We start from the raw sequence: 25,690 nt of genomic DNA on the forward strand, positions 1-25,690 counted from the left end.
TGAGTAGGCTGCATAGATTTCATGACTAGAAGCTCAAAAGACAAAAACTTTGTGTTTTTTTGTAAATTGAAATTTGCTATCGTAAATGTTAGCAACACCTCCGCCTTTGCGAGATGCGCGGGGGATATGGTCACTAGTGTAACCAGGAGGTGAGGCCTCATTTAACACAGTAAATTCATCAGGCTAAAGCCATGTTTTAGTCAGGCCAATCACATCAAGATTATGATCAGTGATTAGTTCATTGACTATTTTGAGATGTGAGGTATCACAATCTCTTTCAATAATGGCAGGAATGGAGGAGGTCTTTATTCCAGTGAGATTGCTAAGGCGAACACCGCCATGTTTAGTTTTGCCCAACCTAGGTCGAGGCACAGACACGGTCTCAATGGGGATAGCTGAGCTGACTACACTGACCTATTTAATTGTGGATCTAGGGGAGTTAGAACCCTGTCTATGTTCGTAGATAAGATGAGAGCACCCCTCCAGCTAGGATGGAGTCCGTCACTCCTCAACAGGCCAGGCTTGGTCCTGTTTGTGGGTGAGTCCCAGAAAGAGGGCCAATTATCTACAAATTCTATCTTTTGGGATGGGCAGAAAACAGTTTTCAACCAGCGATTCAGTTGTGAAACTCTGCTGTAGAGCTCATCACTCCCCCTAACTGGGAGGGGGCCAGAGACAATTACTCGATGCGACACATCTTTCTAGCTGGTTTACACGCTGAAGCTATGTTGCGCTTGGTGACCTCTGACTGTTTCATCCTAACATCGCTGGTGCCGACGTGGATAACAATATCTCTATACTCTCTACACTCGCCAGTTTTAGCTTTAGCCAGCACCATCTTCAGATTAGCCTTAACGTCGGTAGCCCCCTGGTAAACAGTGTATGATCGCTGGATGATTCATTTTAAGTCTAATACTGCGGGTAATGGAGTCGCCACTGACTAGGGTTTTCAATTTGTCAGAGCTAATGGTGGGAGGCTTCGGCATCTCAGACCCCGTAACGGGAGGAGTAGAGACCAGAGAAGGCTCGGCTTCTGTCTCCGACTCGCTGCTTAATGGGGAGAACCGGTTGAAAGTTTCTGTCGGCTGAATGAGCGACACCGGTTGAGCATTCCTACAGCATTTCCCCCAGGAGCCATGAGAAAGTTGTCCGGCTGCGGGGACTGTGCGAGGGGATTTATACTACTATCTGTACTTACTGGTGGCATAGACACTGTTTCATCCTTTCCTACACTGAAATGACCCTTGCCTAACGATTGCGTCTGAAGCTGGGCTTGCAGCACAGCTATCCTCGCCGTAAGGCAATCGTTCTCCTGTATATTATGAGTACAGCGACTGCAATAAGAAGGCATCATGTTAATGTTATTACTTAGCTTCGGCTGGTGGAGGTCCTGACAAACCACATCCAGATAAAGTGTCCGGAGCGAAAAGGTTGAATGGAAAAAAAAAAAAAATTGAGTGAGGGAAAAACTAAAAATATAAACGGTAATTAAAAAGTAAAAAACGTTACGTCGTCCGGTAGCACTTGAAGAAACGTTCAAAGTTCTTGAAATGTCCCGGATTGACTGACCTTCATGTCTTAAAGTAATGATGGACTGTTGTTTCTCTTTGCTTATTTGAGCTGTTCTTGCCATAATATGGACTTGGTCTTTTACCAAATAGGGCTATCTTCTGTATGTCACCCCTACCTTGTCACAAACCAACTGATTGGCTCAAACTTATTAAGAAGGAAAGAAGTTCCACAAATACATTTTTAACAAGGCACACTTGTTAATTTAAATGCATTCCAGGTGACTACCTGTTTGAGAGAATGCCTAGAGTGTGCAAAGCTGTCATCAAGGCAAAGGGGGGCTACTTTGAAGAATCTCAAATAAAAAATGTTTTGATTTTTTTAGCACTTTTTTGGTTACTACATGATTCCATATGTGTTATTTCATAGTTTTGATGTCTTCACTATTATTCTACAATGTAGAAAATAGTGAAAAATAAAGGAAAACCCTTGAATGAGTAGGTGTGTCCAAACTTTTGACTGGTACTGTATATATATTTATTTTTTCAAAAATGTTGAGATCCAAATGGCACCGCATTGTAGGAATGACCCGGTTATTGACACTTTTGTCCTCATGACCTAAACTGTAATGTAAGGGTCCAACTCAATTGCCCAGGTTTTAGAATAAACGTCGAAACACTTATTTCAAATGCTCAAGGATCCGGATGATAAAGTCCATGTATATGTGAAAGGCAAGCTATCAGACACCCTGAAACTAATCCCGCCCATATCGTGGAATTGCTGAAGATTTGAACTACGGTCATATTCATACAGTATTTCCACACTGGTTGGGTAGTGGCTACTATTTTACACATTCCCTGTTTACGAGGGGCGAAGTGCGTCTGTCTGTATGATACGATATCTGCTGACTTGCATCAATAAAACATCAAATCCAAAGCAGGACGAACGCTTCGATTTACGGAACAGAAGACGGTAGGAACAGTCAAATTATTAAATAAGTGTGATTTTGAGTAAATATGCAGAATGATTTGGTTTAGCTCGCTTCCATGCTAGGCCTGAAGCCTGCGTTTTTGCTGCGTTGTGAAAGGGTGTGTTTATAATGTTGCTGGCTGTCTGGAGGACATTTTCTTCTGCAAATACGCACGCATGCATGCTAACTAAATTAGTAAAAGTCTACATGCATGTAGATACATATTTAGCTAGCTAAATATTTTGCCCATGCGCTATTGTTTGCCTGAAACTGCGTAAACGCTTACATTTTAATATTGTTGCAGTCTGATCACTCCTATTTTATTTGTCCTACAGGTGATTCACACACAGTCGAACATGGCCCAGCTTCTTGAGTCTATGCCCAGTGCCTCCACTGGACAGGTCGTGGTGACAGACCACTTAAATTTCTGGGGTGGGTGCAGAGTTAAACCCAAGGATGGAATTAACGCGGAGCCCGTCCACGAACCTGCAACTGGTTTGTAGCATACTACATACACTATACCGTTTACTAAATCAAATGTTATTCGTCACATGCTTTGTAAACAACCAGCGTGGACTAACAGTGAAATGCTTTTACGTAGGCTTTCTGATTTAATAGAGCTGTAGGCCTGTATCTCAGATGCATTTAATGTTTTTAGATCCATTATTGTGTTAATGTTGTAGTAAAAAGGTATCTCAGTGCACAGTTGACCAGACATAGATCTCCTCGTTATCCAGTATCTGGAATGTAAGTGTCAAGGTTCACTGACCTTTTTTATGTTGGGAAGTTTCCATTAGAGTATTATTACCTCACTATTTGGGGTCAGCAAGAGTTCACTAACCAATTTACAATATGCCCCCCAAGAATCCCATGGATTTTGTTTGCCAAGTGTTTATTTGTCTTTTTCATCTGGTGTCTGCAGGGCGTAAGCTGTGTGACATGTTTCCATGTGGGAAAGAGGAGGTGGACCAGGCCATCCAAAGTGCACATGCTGCCTACCTAAAGTGGAGCAAGATGGCAGGCATGGAGAGGGCCCGAGTTATGCTGGAGGCTGCTCGCATCATCAGGGTGAGACATGTCATGTGAGCAGAATGCTGCATAATGCTTGCATAACATTGCTGTTATATTTTAATTCTAAGCTACTGAACAGAGAAATTATATTTCTTTTTAAATAATTTCAGACTTTTCATGAGTGCATTGCAGTCCATACATCTTTACAGTGTACAGCAGGGGTGTGGAGTTACATTTAATTAATCTGAGGCTTTTTTTGTCGAGTTAACTCCGTACCAAGGAGTCTTTGTAAGTGATTGCCGCTCCAATATTTATATATTTCTTAGTTCTATTATTTTACTTTTAGATTAGAGTGTGTTTTTGTGAACTGTTAGATACTACTGCGCTGTTGAACATAGGAACACAAGCATTTCGCTACACCCGCAATAACATTTTTGTTTGATCTGAGGACATACATTGCTGATTGGAACATTCTTGCTGTTACGCATCATCCCAAGTATTAGTGGTGAACTGAAGTTGCTTTAAAGGTTTCTGGGAACAGTGCCAGGAAAGTTTTGAAAATGTTACACAACATAATTGAACGTGGTTGAAAATGTGCAATCCTAGTTATTTATTAATTGCACAGGCATAGTACGCTGTAAACTCCAATGTGCCGTCTACTCAAAACCTTTGAGGAAACCTGTTGCACTTAATGAGTACAGTTACTTAAAGTTATTTTGTGGTCATTACTCAAACAGTTTTGAGTTGTATCAGCTTGAAACATTTTTGTAATACCGTTACTAAGCCACGCCTCCAATATAATTTTCCAAAGCGCTCTTTGCCTTTTTGACGAATTGTTGAGTTACCATCCATGACTGTATTTTATTGTAACAGAGACATAGTTGTTGAATTCGTTCATATTCAGTCCTGTGGGCTTCACCATGTGAGTTCCTAGGTGAATATTATCGTTACCTGCCGCCCCCGTGGTTAGAGCGTTGGGCCAGTAACCAAAAGGTTGCTGGATCAAATCCCCGAACTGACAAGGTAAAAATCCTGTCGTTCTGTCCCTGAACAAGACAGTTATCCCACTGTTCCCCGGTAGGCCGTCATTGTAAATAGGAATTTGTTCTTAACTTCTCTGGGATATGTGGGACGCTAACGTCCCACTTGGCCAAAAGCCAGTAAAAATGCAGTGCCAAATTCAAATAAATTACTATAAAAATCAAACTTTCATGAAATCACACATGAAAGACACCAAATTTAAAGCTACACTAGTTGTGAATCCAGCCAACATGTTGGATTTCAAAAAGGATTTATGGCGAAAGCACACCTTGCGATTATGTTAGTTCAGTACATAGCCACAGAAAAACACAGCCATTTTTCCAGCCAAAGAGAGGAGTAACAAAAAGCAGAAATAGAGATAAAATGAATCACTAACCTTTGATGATCTTCATCAGATGACACTCATAGGACTTCATGTTACACAATACATGTATGTTTTGTTCGGTAAAGTTCATATTTGTATCCAAAAATCTGAGTTTATGCGGGACGCTACTGTCTCACTTGGCCAAAAGCCAGAGAAATTTGCAGAGCGCCAAATTCAAATTAATTACTATAAAAATTACTATAAAAATCAAACTTTCATTAAATCACACATGAAAGATACCAAATTAAAGCTACACTGGTTGTGAATCCAGCCAACATGTCAGAATTCAAATAGGCATTTCTGCAAAAGCAAACGATGCTATTATCTGAGTTAGCACCATAGTAAACAAAGAGAGAGAAGCATATTTCAACCCTGCAGGCGCGACACAAAACGCAGAAATAAATATATAATTCATGCTTTACCTTTGACGAGCTTCTGTTGTTGGCGCTCCAATATGTCCCATAAACATCACAAATTGTCCTTTTGTTCGATTAATTCTGTCGATATATATCCAAAATGTCCATTTATTTGGCGCGTTTGATCCAGAAAAACACCGGTTCCAACTTGTGAAACGTGACTACAAAATATCTCAAAAGTTACCTTTGCCAAAACATTTCAAACAACTTTTGTAATACAACTTTAGGTATTTTTTTACGTAAATAATCGATAAAATTGAAGACGGGAGGATCTGTGTTCAATACAGGATTAAAACAAACTGTAACTAGCCTTCTGGTCATGCGCCTCTAACAAACAGGACACTTCGAGTGACCCTGGTTCAAGATGGCCGTACTTCTTCATTACACAAAGGAAAAACCCTCAACCAATTTCTAAAGACTGTTGACATCCAGTGGAAGCGGTAGGAACTGCAAGAAGGTCAATTAGAAATCTGTATTCCCAATGAAAATCCATTGAAAAGAGAGTGACCTCAAAAAGAAAAAATTCTGAATGGTTTGTCCTCGGGGTTTCGCCTGCTAAATAAGTTCTGTTATACTCACAGACATGATTCAAACAGTTTTAGAAACTTCAGAGTGTTTTCTATCCAAATCTACTAATAATATGCATATCTTATCTTCTGGGGATGAGTAGCTGGCAGTTGAATTTGGGTATGCTTTTCATCCAAACGTGAAAATGCTGCCCCCTATCCTAGAGAAGTTTTAACTGACTTGCCTAGTTAAATAAAGGTTAGCGAGAGAGCGATAATTAAACTCTTTAGGACATTACATTTCTCGTGAAGCCTTATTTTGAGGCCAAGCTTTACAGTTTAGAGGCCACATCACACCTGCAAGTGGCACAATTCCACTTGCAGATTTATAAAAAATAAAATGAAAAATGCTGGGAGGAGGATTTCCAGGAATCTTCTAATTGGGATTTCTGGGAAATTTGCCAGAATTTTGCAAATCACATTATGCTGGCTTGCAAAGTAATATGTAATTCCTATTGAAATCCAGCTAGAGTTAGGATATCCAACAGTTAGACTTTTTATTCAATTGCAACCTGCATTCATAATGACTGCCAGGGTTAGGAACTGTGTGAGGAGACTACCTAAACCATTTCACCTGGGATAACCATTTCAGTAATGGGTGCAAACATTCTAACTAAATCATTCAATTAGTTTAGAAAAAATTGTTATAGATCTTTGTGTAGCTTGACTCCTGTGGCGGACTGCACTAGCATCGAATAGTCCCCGCGATATGCGACTTTTAAGGGAAGCCAGGAACCAATACACGCAGTCAGGAAAGCAAAGGCTAGCTTTTTCAAACAGAAATTTGCATCCTGTAGCTCTAACTTCAAAAAGTTTTGGGACGCTGTAAAGTCCATGTAGAATAAGAGCACCTCCTCCCAGGTGCCCATTGCACTGAGGCTAGGTAACACAGTCACCACTGATAAATCCACAATAATCGAGAATTTCAATAAGCATTTCTCTACGGCTGGCCATGCTTTCCTCCTGGCTACCCCAACCCCGGCCAACAGCTCCGCACCCCCCGCAGCTACTTAACCAAGCCTCCCCAGCTTCTCCTTCACACAAATCCAGATAGCAGGTGTTCTGAAAGAGCTGCAAAACCTGGACCCGTACAAATCAGCAGGGCTAGACAATCTGGACCCCCTCTTTCTAAAATTATACGCCGCCATTGTTGCAACCCCTATTACCAGTCTGTTCAACCTCTTTCGTATCGTCCGGATCGTCCGATCCCTAAAGATTTGAAACCTGCCGCGGTCATCCCCCTCTTCAAAGGTGGTGACACTAGTCCCAAACTGTTATAGACCTATATCCATCCTGCCCTGCCTTTTCTAAAGTCTTCGAAAGCCAAGTTAATGAACAGATCACTGACCATTTCGAATCTCACCGTACCTTCTCCGCTGTGCAATCCGGTTTCCGAGCTGGTCACGGGTGCACCTCAGCCATGCTCAAGGTACTAAACGATATCATAACCGCCATCGAAAAAAGACAGTACTGTGCAGCTGTCTTAATCAACCTGGCCAAGGCTTTCAACTCTGTCAATCACCACATTCTTATCGGCAGACTAAACAGCCTTGGTTTCTCAAATGACTGCGTCGCCTGGTTCACCAACTACTTCTCAGACAGAGTTCAGTGTGTCAAATCGGAGGGCCTGTTGTCCGGACCTCTGGCAGTCTCTATGGGGGTACCACAGGGTTAAATTTTCGGGCCGACTCTTTTCTCTGTATATATCAATGATGTCGCTCTTGCTGCGGGTGATTCTCTGATCCACCTCTACGCAGACGACACCATTCTGTATACTTCTGTCCCTTCTTTGGCCACTGTGTTAACTAACCTCCAAACGAGCTTCAATGCCATACAACACTCCTTCCGTGGCCTCCAACTGCTCTGAAACACTAGTAAAACTAAATGCATGCTTTTCAACCTTTCGCTGCCAGCACCCTGCCCGCCCGTCCAGCATCACTACTCTGGACGGTTCTGACTTAGAATATGTGGACAACTACAAATACCTAGGTGTCTGGTTAGATTGTAAACTCTCCTTCCAGACTCATATTAAACATCTCCAATCCAAAATTAAATCTAGAATCGGCTTCTTATTTCGCAACAAAGCCTCCTTCACTCACGCCGCCAAACATGCCCTCGTAAAACTGACTATCCTACTGATCCTTGACTTCGGCGATGTCATTTACAAAATAGCCTCTAAATAACAATCTACTCAACAAATTGGATGCAGTCTATCACAGTACCATCCGTTTTGTCACCAAAGCCCCTTATACCACCCACCACTGCGACCTGTATGCTCTAGTCGGCTGGCCCTTGCTACATATTCGTCGCCAGACCCACTGGCTCCAGGTCATCTACAAGTCTACCTCAGCTCACTGGTCACACGCGCTCCAGCAGGTATATCACTGGTCATCCCCAAAGCCAACACCTCCTTTGGCCACCTTTCCTTCCAGTTCTCTGCTGCCAATGACTGGAACGAATTGCAAAAATTGCTGAAGCTGGAGACTTTTATATTTCCCTCACTAACTTTAAACATCAGCTATTGTTATGAGAATTTCGTTATCAATGTTCATAAACTTCAATTAATCTACTCAGTCTGCAACCCAGGGTTTGTAAGATTCTGGTTGAATGAAACAGACAAGAGTCCCAGTTTACAATAGTCAAAATGTTTATTCACGAGAGCACTCTGAAGTCCATTATACAAAGACATCCATTTTATACCTTGCTCCTTACTTGCTCACATACTTTCACACAAACAGTAGATATCCTACGCACATACATACACACAAACAGTAGGTAAGTTATATCCTTCTCCAGAGTTCTCACCCCTGTGTATCACTACCCAGCCGACAGTTCCATTCCCCCGAGTATAGAGAAACCTTGAGAAGTACTCCCTGTCCTATCATAAGTTTCTCAGAGTTCTAGCCAGGTCGAGTCAAACACAGTTTAATTGTTCTCTGTATTCTCTTAAGCACACGCATACAAGTTCAAATCTTAAGCTACGCCTTGCTCAGACAGTCGGTGGTTTTCCATTACACAGATACATTGTTTAATCTGCAACATGTTTCATAATTTTCTGCAAGCCTAACAGTTTCTCCCCGCCACGGGTGGACACAGAATGTGCTGTAAGGAACACACCATTACAACTTGTCTGTCGATAGCTCCTCTTATCATTTGTTTCCCACTTGCACCCTGCTTACATACTAAAAAGGAACAAAAGGTCCTTGTTCTAATTCTGACTAAAACTACACACATCATCAAATTATAGTTTTATGATTCTAATACATTTCATACAATTATAGGGTTTCAGGGTGGAATATTTTTAGTCATTATCTTACCATTACCTTAAACGTATAAATCATATGAATTTCTATCATATCAGCTATCTGAGCAGCTAACCGATCGCTGCAGCTGTACATAGCCCATCTGTAAATAGCCCACCCAATCCACCTACCTTATCCCCATATTGTTTTTATTTACTTTTCTGCTCTTTTGCACACCAGTATTTCTACTTGCACATCATCATCTGCTATTTATCACTCCAGTGTTAATTTGCTAAACTGTAATTACTTCGCTACTATGGCCTATTTATTGCCTTACCTCCTCACGCCATTTGCACACACTGTATATAGACTTTTTTCCCCTATTGGGTTATTGATTGTACGCTTGTTTATTCCATATGTAACTCTGTGTTGTTGTGTCACACTGCTTTGCTTTATCTTGGCCAGGTTGCAGTTGTAAATGAGAACTTGTTCTCAACTAGCTTACCTGGTTAAATAAAGGTGAAATAAAAAAACATACAAAAACACAGATATGAAAAACTATTCCAAAAAGTCAACCTGCAGTAGAGCATGCTGGGTAAAAGTTAATTTCTTTTTAAAATGTAGTTGTGAATTCTCATTTAGTTTTGAGTCAGTACCACATAAACATTTGAGGTAATAATGATTTTTCATTGACTCAGTTCAACTTAATAGAAGTATTTGAGTGTAAAATGCCTCGGGGTTTACAGTGTGCTGTACCTCACAGTGATCACGTTTTAGAAAAAAATGGGTGATCTAGGTAATCAAACCCACTACCCTGACGTTACAAGCGCAATGCTCTACCAACTAAGCTACAAAGGACCACTATTCCCAATGCTGTTAACAGGAGAGAAGAGACAACATTGCCAAGTTGGAGGTGATCAACAATGGGAAGTCTATCACAGAGGCCCGGGTGGACATTGATGTTTCCTGGCAGACCTTAGAGTACTACGCTGGCATTGCTGGCACACTGGCAGGTGGGAACACACTCTGTGGAAGACATGTATAAACAAAAGGATTTTGACCAATTACCATTTTATGCTATTGTGGTTCTCAAACACATATACATTGTATTGTTATAGGCCTGACTATTTTCTTCTCTTTAAATGACGTATGCTTCACTTTTCTTTTGTCTTTTATGCTCTTGGGCATAGTAACAGGTTTTTAGCTTTTACTGAATGATGCATAACACACAGACAAATTTGTTGCACCCTAATAATGAATCACACAACTACAATATATCTGCAATAGCATTCATAGCAATGTTACAGTTTACCTTTCGTTCACCTCAGGCCAGCACATCCAACTGCCCGGAGGATCCTTTGCTTACACCAGACGGGAGGCCCTGGGGGTATGTGTGGGCATCGGGGCATGGAACTACCCCTTCCAGATCGCCTGTTGGAAGTCTGCTCCTGCCCTGGCCTGTGGTACGTTTGCCATGACCTCCAGTGTTCATTCATTACCATCACGCTGTGGAATGTTTTTTTGCTTCACATTTCAGTTATGATTAGATGACTTAAAACTAATCAATACATATTTCATTATTTTGTATAATGAACGTATCCGTTCTTTTTCATGGAAATTTAAATTAACTATGCATACAAAGAGGAATAGTAGATTTTGGACCGTTGTCTCTGATTGTCTTTTAGAGACAGATTGTACTGTTGAGTGAAACGAAGTGTTTATTTATTTACTGCTGTGTGTCTCTATCCCCAGGTAATGCCATGGTGTTCAAGCCTTCTCCTTTCACTGCTGTGACCGCCGTGATTCTGGCTGAGATCTACAAAGAGGCTGGGGTACCTGATGGGCTCTTCAACGTGGTGCAGGGTGGGGCGGAGACCGGCACCCTGCTCTGTAATCACCCCGGCGTGGCTAAGGTGTCCTTCACTGGCAGTGTCCCAACTGGGAAGAAGGTACACACTGAAACAAAATACTTTATTGGGTGTTTACCAAGGTCGTAATCATTAGGCACCAAACATAAGAAAACGGACTGAAACAGGGAGGGACTACCTGAACTAGTCCAATAAGTAATGCTCGTTTTAGTTTGCAGTTGCAAAATATTTTGCCACTGTGTCCTCTGAGTACAATCCTAAATTCTTGTCATGGCAAGTCTTCAGTCACCTCTGTTCATAATCTCAGTCTCACTGAAACTCATAGCCAGAAAATTGACCTCTCTGGATCTATTGATAACGAGAGTAACTTGAGAAACCTGAATTGCTTCTCTGCTCATCAATGATAAGACCGCTGAACAAGAGTATGTACTGTTAGGTGACCTAAACTGGGATATGCTTAACACCCCAACCGTCCTACAATCTAAGATAGATTCCCTCAATCTCACACAAATTATCAAGGAACCTACCAGGTACAACCCTAAATCCGTAAACACGGGCACCCTCATAGATATCATCCTGACCAACCTGCCCTCTAATTACACCTCTGCTGTCTTCAACCAGGATCTCAGCGATCACTGCCTCATTGCCTGCGTCCGTAATGGGTCCGCGGTCAAACGACCACCCCTCATCGCTGTCAAACACTCCCTAAAACACTTCAGCGAGCAGGCCTTTCTAATCGACCTGGCCCGGGTATCCTGGAAGGATATTGACTTCATTCTGTCAGTAGAGGATGCCAGGTTATTTTTTTTAAAGTGCTTTCCTCACCATCTTAAATAAGCATGCCCCATTCAAAAAATGTAGAACTAAGAACAGATATAGCCCTTGGTTCACTTCAGACTTGACTGCCCTTGACGAGAACAAAAACATCTTGTGGCGTACTGCATTAGCATCGAATAGCCCTTGCGACAGGCAACTTTTCAGGGAAGTTAGGAACCAATATACACAGGCAGTTTGAAAAAGCTAGCCTTTGCTTTCCTAACACAAACTCCCCAAAAATTCTGGAACACTGTAAAGTCCATGGAGAATAAGAGCACCTCCTCCCAGCTGCCCACTGCACTGAGGCTAGGAAACACTGTCACCACCGATAAACCCACGATAATTGAGAATTTCAATGAGCAATTTTCTACGGCTGGCCATGCTTTCCACCTGGCTACCCCTACCCCGGTCAACAGCACTGCACCCCCCACAGCAACTTGTACAAGCCTACCCCACTTCTCCTTCACCCAAATCCAGATAGCTGATGTTCTGAAAGAGCTGCAGAATCTGGACCCCTACAAATCAGCTGGGCTAGACAATCTCTTTCTAAAATTATCTGCTGAAATTGTTGCAACCCCTATTACTAGCCTGTTCAACCTCTCTTTCGTATCGTCTGAGATCCCTAAAGATTGGAAAGCTGCCGCGGTCATCCTCCTCTTCAAAGGGGAGACACTCTAGACCTAAACTGCTACAGACCTGTATCTATCCTACCCTGCCTTTTCTAAAGTCTTAGAAAGCCAAGTTAACAAACAGATCACTGACCATTTCGAATCCCACCGCACCTTTTCCGCTATGCAATCTGTTTTCCGAGCTGGTCATGGGTGTACCTCAGCCACGCTCAAGGTCCTAAACCATATCATAACCGTCATCGATAAAAGACAATACTGTGCATCCGTCTTCATCGACCTGGCCAACGCTTTCGACTATGTCAATCACCGCATTCTTATCGGCAGACTCAACAGCTTTGGTTTCTCAAATAACTGCCTCGCCTGGTTCACCAACTACTTCTCAGATAGAGTTCAGTGTGTCAAATCGGAGGGCTTGTTGTCCGGACCTCTGGCAGTTTCTGGGGGTGCCACAGGGTTCAATTCTCGGGGCCGACTCTTTTCTCTGTATACATGATGTTTCTCTTGATGCTGGTGATTCTCTGATCCACATTTACGCAGATGACACCATTCTGTATACATCTGGCCCTTCTTTGGACACTGTGTTAACTAACCTCCAGACGAGCTTCAATGCCATACAACACTCCTTCCGTGGCCTTCAACTGCTCTTAAATGCAAGTAAAACTAAATGCATGCCCTTCAACCGATCGCTGCCAGCACCTGCCCGCCCGTCTAGAATCGGCTTCCTATTGCGCGACAAAGCACTCATGCTGCCAAACATACCCTTGTAAAACTGACCATCCCACCGATCCTTGACTTCGGCGATGTCATTTACAAAATAGCCTCGAACACTCTACTCAGCAAACTGGATGCAGTCTCTCAGTGCCATCCGTTTTGTCACCAAAGCCCCATATACCACCCATCACTACGACCTGTATGCTCTCGTTCGCTGGCCCTCGCTCCAGGTCATCGATAAGTCTTTGCTAGGTAAAGCCCCGCCTTATCTCAGCTCACTGGTCACCATAGCAGCACCCACCCGTAGCATGCTCTCCAGCAGGTATATTTCACTGGTCATCCCCAAAGCTAACTCCTCCTTTGGCCGCCTTCCAGTTCTCTGCTGCCAATGACTAGAACAAATTGCAATAATCACTGAAGCTGGAGTCTTATATCGCCCTCACTAACTTTAAGCATCAGCTGTCAGAGCAGCTTACCAATCATTGAACCTGTACACAGCCCATCTGTAAATAGCCCACCCAACTACCTCATCCCCATATTGTTATTTTTTTTTTTCCTCCTATGCAACCCAGTATCTCTACTTGCACATCATCGTCTGCACATCTATCACTCCAGTGTTCATGCTAAATTGTAATTATTTTGCCACTATGGCCTATTTGATGCCTAACCTCCCTAATCTTACTTCATTTGCACACACTGTATATAGATTTTTCTATCGTGTTATCGACTGTATGTTTGTTTATGTGTAACTCTGTGTTTTTGTTGCACAGCTTTGCTTAATCTTGGCCAGGTTGCAGTTGTAAATGAGAACTTGTTCTCAACAGGCCTACCTGGTTAAATAAAGGTGACATTAATTAATTTGGCTTCCCAGACTATTTGCTTTGGGTTTTGTTTTCACTGCTGCTACTTACTGTTTATTATCTATGCATAGTCACTTTAGCCCTACCTACATGTACATATACCCCCTGTATATAGCCTATTTTTTTCACTTTTTTTTCTTCTTTTAATTTTACCTCCTTTTTCGTGGTATCCAATTGTTAGTAATTACTATCTTGTCTCATCGCTACAACTCCCGTACGGGCTCTGGAGAGACGAAGGTCGAAAGCCATGCGTCCTCCGAAACACAACCCAACCAAGCCGCACTGCTTCTTAACACAGCTACGCATCCAACCCGGAAGCCAGCCGCACCAATGTGTCGGAGGAAACACCGTGCACCTGGCGACCTTAGTTAGCGCGCACTGCGCCCGGCCCGCCACAGGAGTCGCTGGTGCGCGATGGGACAAGGATATCCCTACCGGCCAAACCCTCCCTAACCCGGACGACGCTAGGCCAATTGTGCGTCGCCCCACGGACCTCCCGGTCGCGGCCGGCTGCGACAGAGCCTGGGCGCGAACCCAGAATCTCTGGTGGCACAGCTAGCGCTGCGATGCAGTGCCCTAGACCACTGCGCCACCCGGGAGGCCCCATATAGCTTCTTTATTGTTATTTAATTGTGTTTCTTTAACTTTTAGATTATTTAATAAATATTTTCTTTCTGCATTTTTGGTTAAGTGCTTGTAAGTAAGCAATTCGCGGTAAGGTTGTATTGTACCTGTTGTATTCGGTGCATGTGACAAATAACATTTGATTTTGATTTATGACCCATATTCTTTGTCACCATCACCACGATCAATGTTAGGGACAACACTGCCATCTAGAGGTAGTTATTTATCATATTATATATAATATAATGGTCAGTAGGAGGCAGTGTAGTCCTGCAATTGTCTAAAACATCTGTCAGACAAGACTTGTTCATTAAACATTCATTTGGGAAGTACTATTCCCATGTCCATACCTTTTTTAACACTATTGATATGATTATTGATCAGTATTCATTTATCTCAGTTCTCATTGGCTAATTGGACCTTTCCTACAATCATGTTCTCTCTTCCTTTCAGATCATGGAGATGTCTGCGAAGACTGTAAAGCAGGTGACTCTGGAGCTGGGAGGGAAATCACCCCTCATCATCTTTAAGGACTGTGAGCTGGAGAACGCAGTGAGGGGGGCGCTCATGGCTAACTTCCTGACTCAGGGAGAGGTGAGCTCTCGATGTTAACCGACTTCTTACTTTACTTTCAGTGCTGACTGACTTCTTACTTAATGTCCCAATACCGTTGTCTGAATTGATGTACAGTGTTTTCTACTAGCGCCGGCTAGCGTCGTCTAAACAGCCAATTAGACTACTTTTCAGCCGGCTTCTTTTTCCACTTAAATTAACTAGGCTGCTTTTCAATTCGCTAGTCAAAAAAAAAAAGTCAGCCAAGCTGTCTCCTTCCCGCTAGAATGAACGATGTGCATCTTCTAGCAATCTATTGATAGTTTAGGCGCCTGTCAGTAACAAAGCGAGCAATGACAGGGAAACACTACTAGTTTGACAGTCTGCTGTCTGTCCCGCCTCCTGTGGGTAGTGTGATTTGTGTGTGCTGTGGTTGATTGTGTAAAGAAATTTTGCAGAGGTGGAGAGGATGCTTCTTTATTGTCTCTGAGTGAATTTCAGGGCTCTGGAGTGCGACCATTTTACTTTCCTATGCGGCTAAAAATAGATGTGCGAATTGAAAACTGATTTGTACCAACAAAAAAATCCAGCTTTTTTTTTTCAGTCTTTCTGCCATTTTGTTTAATAGCTGGTAGCTAATTACACAAGGAACCATAGAATTAAGAATTATTTCTTATGTCTATGCAAATAACTACTTTGCAACAGTGCATGGGGTGCTGTGCACATTGAGTGAAGTGCTGAAAGATACCTTTGTAGAAGTGCACAGGCATAGACGTTGGTCGAATTTACCCAAAAGTCTACTAAAGTGACTTTATCCTCGTGTTTCTTGGATATATACATTGTTTTGTTCACACACTAGGTTGTTCAATGTTAGTTTGAGTTTTCTTAACTGCTACTAGCAATGTGATGTCAGAGAATCTCACCCAAATTAGCCAAATATTTGAGAGTACATGGAAATAGTTTATTCATGAACTTTTAGGCATTTATCATAAAAACACTCATTCTCAAATACTTTCATTGTGCTCTTAAATTTCTTTGTGTGGACCTAAATGTGTTCCTTGTATAAAAATAAAAAAAACATTAAAAAAACAAATCAGCGCAGAGCCCTGAATTTGCACATCCATGTAATGTAGCCTAAGTGGTAACGATGAGTCAAACTCTACTTGGCTTTATTATTGTTTTCCTGCACATTCTTTTATATGAATCCACGTGTTTCATATAGCAGCCGCCTTTCATACATTTTTAAGATAACATGGGCTATTTAAAATCCATAATTTGAAGAACAAGCATTATGGCTATTCATATCTTGCAGTAAAACTGTAAGACTTTAATCTCAAGAAGTCAGGTTCAATGTTTAAAAAAGTTGAATGTTCTTTTACTTAGAAAATAGTATATGCCTAGCCCTAGACGATATTCAAAACAACGAACAATACACTGAATTCATAAATTTTCAGTAATTTACCACACATTTTTCCAATCTGGAAGGTACATTTGATCAAGTATTCAATCATTTTGCTGTGTATTTCGGCTGGAATAGAGGCATTAGAATGTACCAGAGGCAACCAAAATATAGGTTGTTCTGTGAAATATTTTGGGGACTTGTGGAAAACACTGAATGTAGCACAGGGATAAGCAACTTTAATGGGTGCGGGTGCCATTTAAAAAATCTGAATTCATCACGAGGGGCCCAGTGGCTCGCGTGTCTGCTAGCCCTCATCCATACCCACATATGCAGTGGAGAGACATTTTAAGTTTCATAGTTATTTCTTGCAATTCTATACATTTTGCTATGGGGCTGAGAGAATAATTTGCAGTTTTACAGCTAATTTCCTGAAATTCTACACATTTTGTCAAAGGGTGGATAGAAATGTTTGCAGTTTTCTAATATGATATTTGAGTGAGTGACTAACAAAATCAATGGGAGCCACCCGGTCGGTAATTCGACATGATACTACAAGTTTAGATTGGTAAATTAGCTAATTTACCATCTTTCCATAATTTTAGCTGATATGGGCTAATTGACTGTCAGTAGTTAGGTTTCCATCCAATTGGTGAATCTTTATGATCTTTATGCAGATTTTTGAATATTTGCATGAAGATAATATGCACATTTTCCCACCAGTGGTGTGTTTCCACCAAATGGACTTGTTGCGGATTAAAGTCAGTGGGTGATGACGTAGTGCACACAACTTAAGCAACAAAAGTAAAAATGTTCATGAACCAGATAAAGTTCAATGTGTTTCAATTGCATTTTCAACTCTACAGATTTAGTTTTGTCAAACTGTTGCGTTAAATAGCAAATGTGCCTACTCTGGTCTTGGCACATGAGCTCTAGCCAACCGCTTGCAGATAGTGCGGGTAGACTGCAGGTAGGGTGGTCTACATGATGAGATTATTATGGATAAGAGTGAGAGTATTTGTCAAACCGCAGTCATGCATCAATCATCATGTCCCCAGAATAATACCATCAAGATTTATAGGAAAGGACCAAGGTCACCGTGCATCTTCACAACCCTGTGAAGTTCATAACTGGGATCTCCCGAGTGGCACTGCATCTAAGATCGGGGCCCTGGGTCTGAACCCCACCCTGTGCAACTAGGTCCTGGAATTCGACAGGCTGTCCCCAGGTTGTGAAGGTAGGAAACAACACCTCCACTTCGCTGATCCTCAACACGGGCCCCACAAGGATGCGTGCACAGCCCCCTCCTGTACTTCCTGTTCACCCATGACTGCGTGGCCACACACACCTCCAACTCAATCATCAAGTTTGCAGACAACACAACAGTATTGTCTGATTACCAACAATGACGAGACAGCCTACAGGGAGGAGGTGAGGGCCCTGGGAGTGTGGTGTCAGGAAAATAACTCGCTCAATGTTAACAAAACAAAGGAGCTGATCATGGACTTCAGGAAACAGCAGAGGGAGCACGCCCCTATCCACATCAACGGGACCGCGGTGGAGCAGGTAGAAAGCTTCAAGTTCCTCGGCGTACACATCACTGACGATCTGAAATGGTCCACCTACACAGACAGTGTGGTGAAGAAGGCAAACAGCGCCTCTTCAACCTCAGGAGGCTGAAGAAATTTGGCTTGGCACCTAAAACCCTCACACACTTTTACAGATGCATAATTGAGAGCATCCTGTCGGGCTGTATCATCGCCTGGTACGGCAACTGTACCGCCTGCAACTGCAGGGCTCTCCAGAGGTTGGTGCGGTCTGCCCAACGCATCACTGGGGGCAAACTACCTGCCCTCCAGGACACCCACAGCACCCAATGTCACAGGAAGGCCAAAAAGATCATCAAGGACAACAACCACCCGAGCCACTGCCTGTTCACCCCGCTACCATCCAGAAGGCGAGGTCAGTACAGGTGCATCAAAGCTGGGACCGAGAGACTGAAAAACAGCTTCTATCTCAAGGCCATCAGGCTGTTAAATAGCCATCACTAGGTGGCTTCCACCTAGTTACGTAACCCTGCACCTTAGAGGCTGCTGCCCTATATACATAGACTTGAAATCACTGGCCACTTTAATAATGGAACACTAGTCACTTTAATAATGTTTACATAATTTTAGCTTTACTCCTCTCATATGTATATTCTGTGATCTATTCTACTGTATTTTAGTCTATGCCATTTCGACATTGCTCATCCTAATATTTATATATTCCTTAATTCCATCTCTAACTTTTAGGTTTGTGTGTGTTGTGAATTGATAGATATTACTGGAAACAAGCATTTCGCTACACCTGCAATACACATGTTTAGCTGATGTTATGTGATCAATAAAATTTGATTTGATATTTTTTCTGACCTTGATTTAAGCATATGTGATACATGTATCTTCTTCCACTCTTGGTTTCTATTGAGTTGAACTCTATTGACTTACTATCATGTTGACATGCAACTTTCTTAACCAACCACCTACCTATGGTCTCCCCTGTTTAGGTGTGCTGTAATGGGACGCGGGTGTACGTGCAGAGAGAGATCATGCCTGTGTTCCTGGAGGAAGTGGTTAAGAGGACCAAGGCCATCTCAGTAGGGGACCCTCTCCTGGAGAACACCCGCATGGGAGCCCTGATCACTAGGCAACACCTGGACAAGGTGCTGGGCTTCGTCAGCCAGGCCAAGACAGAGGTAAAGAGGTATCAGTAAATTAATGTGCAACCTGGGTCGTGTTCAATAGGGTACTGTGGCAGACCAGGGGGTTTGGTCATGACGTTTACCCAGATCAGACACGGACAGAGAAGGATTAGCTCAGTTTCAAGGGTGTTTATTTAAATAATAGATCAAAAAGAAAAGGATAGGTCTCCCCCATGAAACCCTCTCCGGGATACCGTCTTCGGGGTTCCGGGTCTGGCTGTATCCTGTCTTGCACAAAACTGAACTCCCTCTAGTTACCTCTGCAACCGTCCACAATAACACAGGAGTCCTTTCTTCCCCCACCCCCTGTGTGCTGCCCTTCTTCCCCCCACCCCCTGTGTGCTGCCCTTCTTCCCCCCACCCCCTGTGTGCTGCCCTTCTTCCCCCCACCCCCTGTGTGCTGCCCTTCTTCCCCCCACCCCCTGTGTGCTGCCCTTCTTCCCCCCACCCCCTGTGTGCTGCCCTTCTTCCCCCCACCCCCTGTGTGCTGCCCTTCTTCCCCCCACCCCCTGTGTGCTGCCCTTCTTCCCCCCACCCCCTGTGTGCTGCCCTTCTTCCCCCACCCCCTGTGTGCTGCCCTTCTTCCCCCACCCCCTGTGTGCTGCCCTTCTTCCCCCCACCCCCTGTGTGCTGCCCTTCTGGCCCCAGCCCCTGTGTGCTGCCCTTCTGGCCCCAGCCCCTGTGTGCTGCCCTTCTGGCCCCAGCCCCTGTGTGCTGCCCTTCTGGCCCCACCCCCTGTGTGCTGCCCTTCTGGCCCCACCCCCTGTGTGCTGCCCTTCTGGCCCCACCCCCTGTGTGCTGCCCTTCTGGCCCCAGCCCCTGTGTGCTGCCCTTCTGGCCCCAGCCCCTGTGTTCTGCCCTTCTGGCCCCAGCCCCTGTGTGCTGCCCTTCTGGCCCCAGCCCCTGTGTGCTGCCCTTCTGGCCCCAGCCCCTGTGTGCTGCCCTTCTGGCCCCACCCCCTGTGTGCTGCCCTTCTGGCCCCAGCCCCTGTGTGCTGCCCTTCTTCCCCCACCCCCTGTGTGCTGCCCTTCTGGCAGCTTTATGGGCCTTGCACAGCTGGTGAGCAATCCGCCCTTGATTACTTACCAGCTCACAATCAGCCCCAATTAGTACTGGCTAGAGAGCCCGTCGAGACCTGGCACGTCCAGCAGATGGAGCCATCGCCTCGTGATGTATACTCCGTCTGTTACCAGGCCTCGACTAGTCTCCCCCTGGTGGCTGACCTGCTGTACGCCACAGTACACTAACTAAATGCAGTGCAATGTCCAGTTTAGACAGCTTAGACAACGTAGAGAAGTTCTGGTAGTCCCTCGCTGTTTCACAATGTTTTCTTCTTACTGAACACAGCCCTGATGTTTGAACATCTGCCTCATTCAGGACAGTGGGTACCTTAGACTAATGTATACCCCAGCCTTCAGTCTACTGTTTGATTTTTGTACCTAACACAAATCATCAAGTTGTGATCTGCAATGTATTTTTTTTTTGTCAGCCTTTGTCTAATACAAATCTCTGTGTGTGTTCTTTTAGGGAGCAAAGGTACTCTGTGGAGGGGAAGCCTTTATCCCGATTGAACCCAAACTGAAGGGAGGTTACTACATGTCTCCCTGTGTCCTGGGTGAGTCTTGTTTAATCATAATTACACCAATTGTCATGCTCCATAACACTGTTGCATGGTGTACCGGTACTGTAGTAATGTCATGATGCCAACATTTTAGAATACTGTAGTACCGTTTCATATGATATTACCGACTTTCAGCCCTACTGATCTAAAGAAACTGCTGGCGCCCTTACAAAAAAGTTTGCCGTTCTAAAAGTGCAGTAGCTGCAGTCGACTGTGGTATTTTGGATGCACCGATTGCAGAATAACGGCAGTGTACTGCAGAATAACTGCAGTTATACTGCACAATTACTTCAGTAATTCTTTTGGGGGGGATGCAGTATTTTCAGCATACTGTAGTAATACTGCAGTCTTTTTTTTGTAAGGATGCCTATTATAAAATGTTTATAAAGTCAGTTTTGTTTAAAAATTCAGTTGAATTTAAGCAACAGCCATTAGTCTTTTGTATGCGCAGGTCCAATAATATCTAGCTGTAATCAGCCAGCCGACTCATTACCAGCCCTCACTCATCTGCTTTTCTCCATACGCTCTTCACGCTTGTCCATTTCTGTCCTTTTAAAAGGATATATAATTTAACTGTGATGGCGAGCAGGGATGCAGACCCAGACCCTGATGAATCTTCTGCTGTTAGATTTGTACATTTGTTACATTGGAGCACTGTGCAAAGCAGCAGTGTTGATGCATTGTATCATTTCCTCACCAGTTATAACGGAGAGCACAGACCAGTCTGAGTAGACTTTGCAAGTTCCCTGTCATGCAGCCACTGATTGTCCGAGAGGGAAATTGAGCACCGCTTCATGACAGGCATGCTTGCAGCTTTCGTCTCCAGTCTAAACTGTTAAAGAATATGACCCCTATTGCCGGAGATGCCTTTTCTTTCTATCCGGATTCGTGCCCATTTTTCTATAATTTCACAAACCATGTAGCGAGCCATTTTAAACTAATCCTGGGTCTCTAATTTATTGGTTTGATAACTAACAACGTTCAGTCAGCTAACAACCTAGTAACTTGACAGTAGGTCTAGGCAAATTTGATTGGCACAGGAAGAAAGGAAAAGGGTCTGCTACTCATGAGATGTGCTTCAAAGGTAGGATTCATATAGGCTAATGTAAGCCTAAAATATATCAAACATCTATTTATTTCTGGTGCTCCTTAAATTCTGTTTGGTGCCTAACGTTTTAAAAGTTGGGAGTAGTGTGTATTTGTGGGAGAGAGAGGGCTGTGTGTGTTTATGGGAGGGAGGGTGTGTGTTTTAACTGAACAGTAAAGAAGGTTTCATGCAGTGTTTTCCCCATACTGACACAATGAGATGCAGATCATTATGCAGTGTTTCCACTGACTGACACAATGAGATGCAGATCATTATGCAGTGTTTTCCACTGCCTGACACAATGAGATGCAGATCATTATGCAGTGTTTCCACTGACTGACACAATAACATGCAGATCATTATGCAGTGTTTCCACTGACTGACACAATGAGATGCAGATCATTATGCAGTGTTTCCACTGACTGACACAATGAGATGCAGATCATTATGCAGTGTTTTCCACTGACTGACACAATGAGATGCAGATCATTATGCAGTGTTTCCACTGACTGACACAATGAGATGCAGATCATTATGCAGTGTTCTAACTGACTGACACAATGAGATGCAGATCATTATGCAGTGTTTTCCACTGACTGACACAATGAGATGCAGATCATTATGCAGTGTTTTCCACTGACTGACACAATGAGATGCAGATCATTATGCAGTGTTTTCCCCTGACTGACACAATAAGATGCAGATCATTATGCAGTGTTTTCCACTGACTGACACAATGACATGCAGATCATTATGCAGTGTTTTCCCCTGACTGACACACTGACATGCAGATCATTATGCAGTGTTTTCCCCTGACTGACACACTGACATGCAGATCATTATGCAGTGTTTTCCCCTGACTGACACAATGACATGCAGATCATTATGCATGCAACCGCAGGAGATTGGTGGCACCTTAATTGGAGAGGATGGGCTCGTGGTAATGGCTGGAGCAGAATGAGTGGAATGATGTGTTTGACGCCATTCCATTTGCGCCGTTAGACATTATGAGCTGTCCTCCCTTCAGCAGCCTCCACTGATGTATATTCCTTCCTCCCATTCCTCCAGCCAAATCACAGGGAGGCCTTTGCAAATATTAACAAAGCAGCAATTCTATGCTGTCTGCTATTATACGCTGAACAGTGTGAAGTTAAAGTCAATGTGTTCTACTTAGAAGTGTGAATTTCAGTGACAGGTTTTTGGAGAACGTTTAGAAAACGTGAACAAGCGTCCAGGGCGAACAGGATGCACCGCGCTCCAGTCCAATTGGCCACTCTCTGCACCCCTGTGCTCACATACAATTTGAAATGATGAGCACTTATTTTAGATTTTTAATGTGCTTTTTCTCCCCAATTTTGTGAAATCCAATTGGTAGTTAGTCTTGTCCCATCGCTGCAACTCCCCTATAGACTCAGGAGAGGTGAAGGTCGAGAGCCATGCGTCCTCCGAAACACGAACCTGCCAAGCGGCACGGCTTCTTGACACACTTCTCGCTTAACCCGGAGGCAAGCCGCACCAATATGTTGGAGGAAACACCATACAACTGTTGCCCGAAGTTGGCGTCCATGCGCACGTCCCGCCACAAGGAGTCGCTAGAGCGTGAAGAGACAAGAACATCCCGGCCAGCCAAACTCTCCCATAACCCGGACAACGCTGGGCCAATTGTGCGCCGCCTCATGAGCAAACCCTGGTCTGTAGGGATGCCTATAGCACTGCGATGCAGTGCCTTAGACCGCTACGCCATTCGGGAGGCCATGAGCGCTTCTTAAAGTCATGTTTATTAAAATAATTTTCATTCAAATCATATGGTTTGGTTTCAATACTTCAAAACCAAAAGTTAGGTCCAGGCAGTCACAAAAATAGATGAGTGTTGGTTAAATTGTTATTTTTTTTATTTTTATGTATGGAGCGAATTTGGAGCGGAGCGGTTGGAAAGGACGTGGAGAGCAATGAGCGGGATTTCCGACCGCTCAACTCTGCTCACATACTCTGGTAGTGACTGTCCAGTCTATATTTGGAGCTATGACTGTAACTCCACATTTTGACACTAACTCCACATCCATGTATTCCAACACAGACAACTGCACAGACGACATGACGTGTGTGAAGGAGGAGATCTTTGGGCCTGTAATGTCAGTGATGCCCTTTGACACAGAAGAGGAAGTGCTGAAGAGGGCCAACAACACTACATTCGGCCTGGCCTCTGGAGTCTTTACCAGGTACATTACCAGATCCATACACATTTAACCTTCTACAATAATCTTTCCTCGACTCCTTGCATCCTCTCTCCTTGGCTCCTCAATGTATTGGATAAGGTCTGATGGGAGAGGCATTGGACTTTTTCCTCCAATTAGGTTGAGGAGGCGAGGAAATAAGATGCAAGGAATAGCGGAAATTGAGATGGAGACCTAGAATCACTAACTAGTCTAGTACACTGAGTCTCTCTTCCTGTTCTTGTCTCCCTGTAGGGATATATCCCGGGCCCACCGGGTGGCTGAGAACCTGCAGGCTGGAACCTGCTTCATCAACAACTACAACATCAGCCCTGTGGAGGTGCCCTTCGGAGGATACAAGCAGTCTGGTATGATGATGATTATGATGATGATGATAATCCATTAAATGTCATTAATGTTTGTCAGGACCCTACTTAGGAACCCATAGGAAAAGAGATGGCTGAAATGGACAAACAGTATTGTCACAGATATTATCGGTTCAAATATGTCAGCAGATCTGATGTTGTAACAATGCCATAACGGTAATATGAAATTTAAGGAATAATAATCCGATTTTGTTGTAACAGCGCAGTAATGGTAATACAACAAAAATAGAAAGCAAGAGGGCGGATAGGGATAACAAGACATTACATATTCCTCATTAGATGGATGTGTTCTATGTGGTGCTCATTGATCTCTTCTCTTTCTCCGCAGGTTTTGGCAGGGAGAACGGCCAGGTGACCATCGAGTACTACTCCCAGCTGAAGACTGTGGTTGTGGAGATGGGAGACGTGGACGATTACTTTAATTGTTAAATTACCAATTAAGTGCCAAGGAAAACCAAGACGTATACGCTACTGTCCTTAAGATGTTTGGTGTATTTGTGCATCTGAGGAAAGTATCATTGTTATTGATAGTTTATAACAGGAAGTAACTAACATGGCTGGTTTGTCTGTACAATGTGCAAGTATGAAGATGTCACCAAGTGCTAAAAAGCCTAGTCTTCAACCACTTGATCAATACATTTTATACTTTCGATTTCAGCTGGGATCCTAGCCAAAAAGTCGATATGAAGAAGCGTTCAAACGTTTCCCATGGTCTGTCACTTTCTAGCACATGTATCTCTCACATTTTGAATAAACGTTTGTAATACTCACAGTATTCCTATTCCCCCAAAAATTGTATTCCATTTCATATGTTTGATACTTAAGGATAATATAAAATGTATTTAAAAAAACTCACAATTGATTATAATTCACATATAAGCGATGGTACTTAACTGGCCTGAGTGGGACCAATTTTAAATCCACTACCCCATTCAGAAGTGTAGCACATGGGGCTGTGTACAACCTCACCACAGATTCTAAGATGTGTAATGTGAGTGAAGTTGAAAGCTGGATGTAATAATGATTACCATGCTCGTACACTTCTGAGGTAAAGAGGTAGCT

The 25,690-nt window shown here is 43.4% G+C and overlaps 1 protein-coding gene across 1 annotated transcript; it reads left to right on the top strand.

Annotated features, from left to right (window-relative positions):
• The first annotated feature begins 2,310 nt into the window (after positions 1-2,310).
• aldh9a1a.1 (aldehyde dehydrogenase 9 family, member A1a, tandem duplicate 1) lies at positions 2,311-25,421 on the top strand. The gene is made up of 12 exons (XM_071346149.1): positions 2,311-2,481; positions 2,815-2,974; positions 3,402-3,547; positions 10,003-10,132; positions 10,448-10,582; positions 10,872-11,068; positions 15,081-15,221; positions 19,127-19,315; positions 20,849-20,936; positions 24,107-24,248; positions 24,498-24,610; positions 24,957-25,421. The coding sequence occupies exons 2-12, from the start codon at positions 2,836-2,838 to the stop codon at positions 25,055-25,057; spliced, it is 1,521 nt and encodes a 506-aa protein (XP_071202250.1). The 5' UTR covers positions 2,311-2,481; positions 2,815-2,835; the 3' UTR covers positions 25,058-25,421.
• The last annotated feature ends 269 nt before the right edge of the window (positions 25,422-25,690 follow it).

Source organism: Salvelinus alpinus, chromosome 16 (genome assembly GCF_045679555.1).
Source record: "Salvelinus alpinus chromosome 16, SLU_Salpinus.1, whole genome shotgun sequence".
Lineage (NCBI taxonomy): Eukaryota > Metazoa > Chordata > Actinopteri > Salmoniformes > Salmonidae > Salvelinus > Salvelinus alpinus.

Excerpts from the sequence above, each read along its gene's own strand:
- aldh9a1a.1 (XM_071346149.1), top strand. The coding sequence starts at position 2,836 with ATGGCCCAGCTTCTTGAGTCTATGCCCAGTGCCTCCACTGGACAGGTC. Across the intron at positions 2,975-3,401 it reads CGTCCACGAACCTGCAACTG|GGCGTAAGCTGTGTGACATG; the intron begins GTTTGTAGCATA and ends TGGTGTCTGCAG. Across the intron at positions 24,249-24,497 it reads GCCTCTGGAGTCTTTACCAG|GGATATATCCCGGGCCCACC; the intron begins GTACATTACCAG and ends GTCTCCCTGTAG.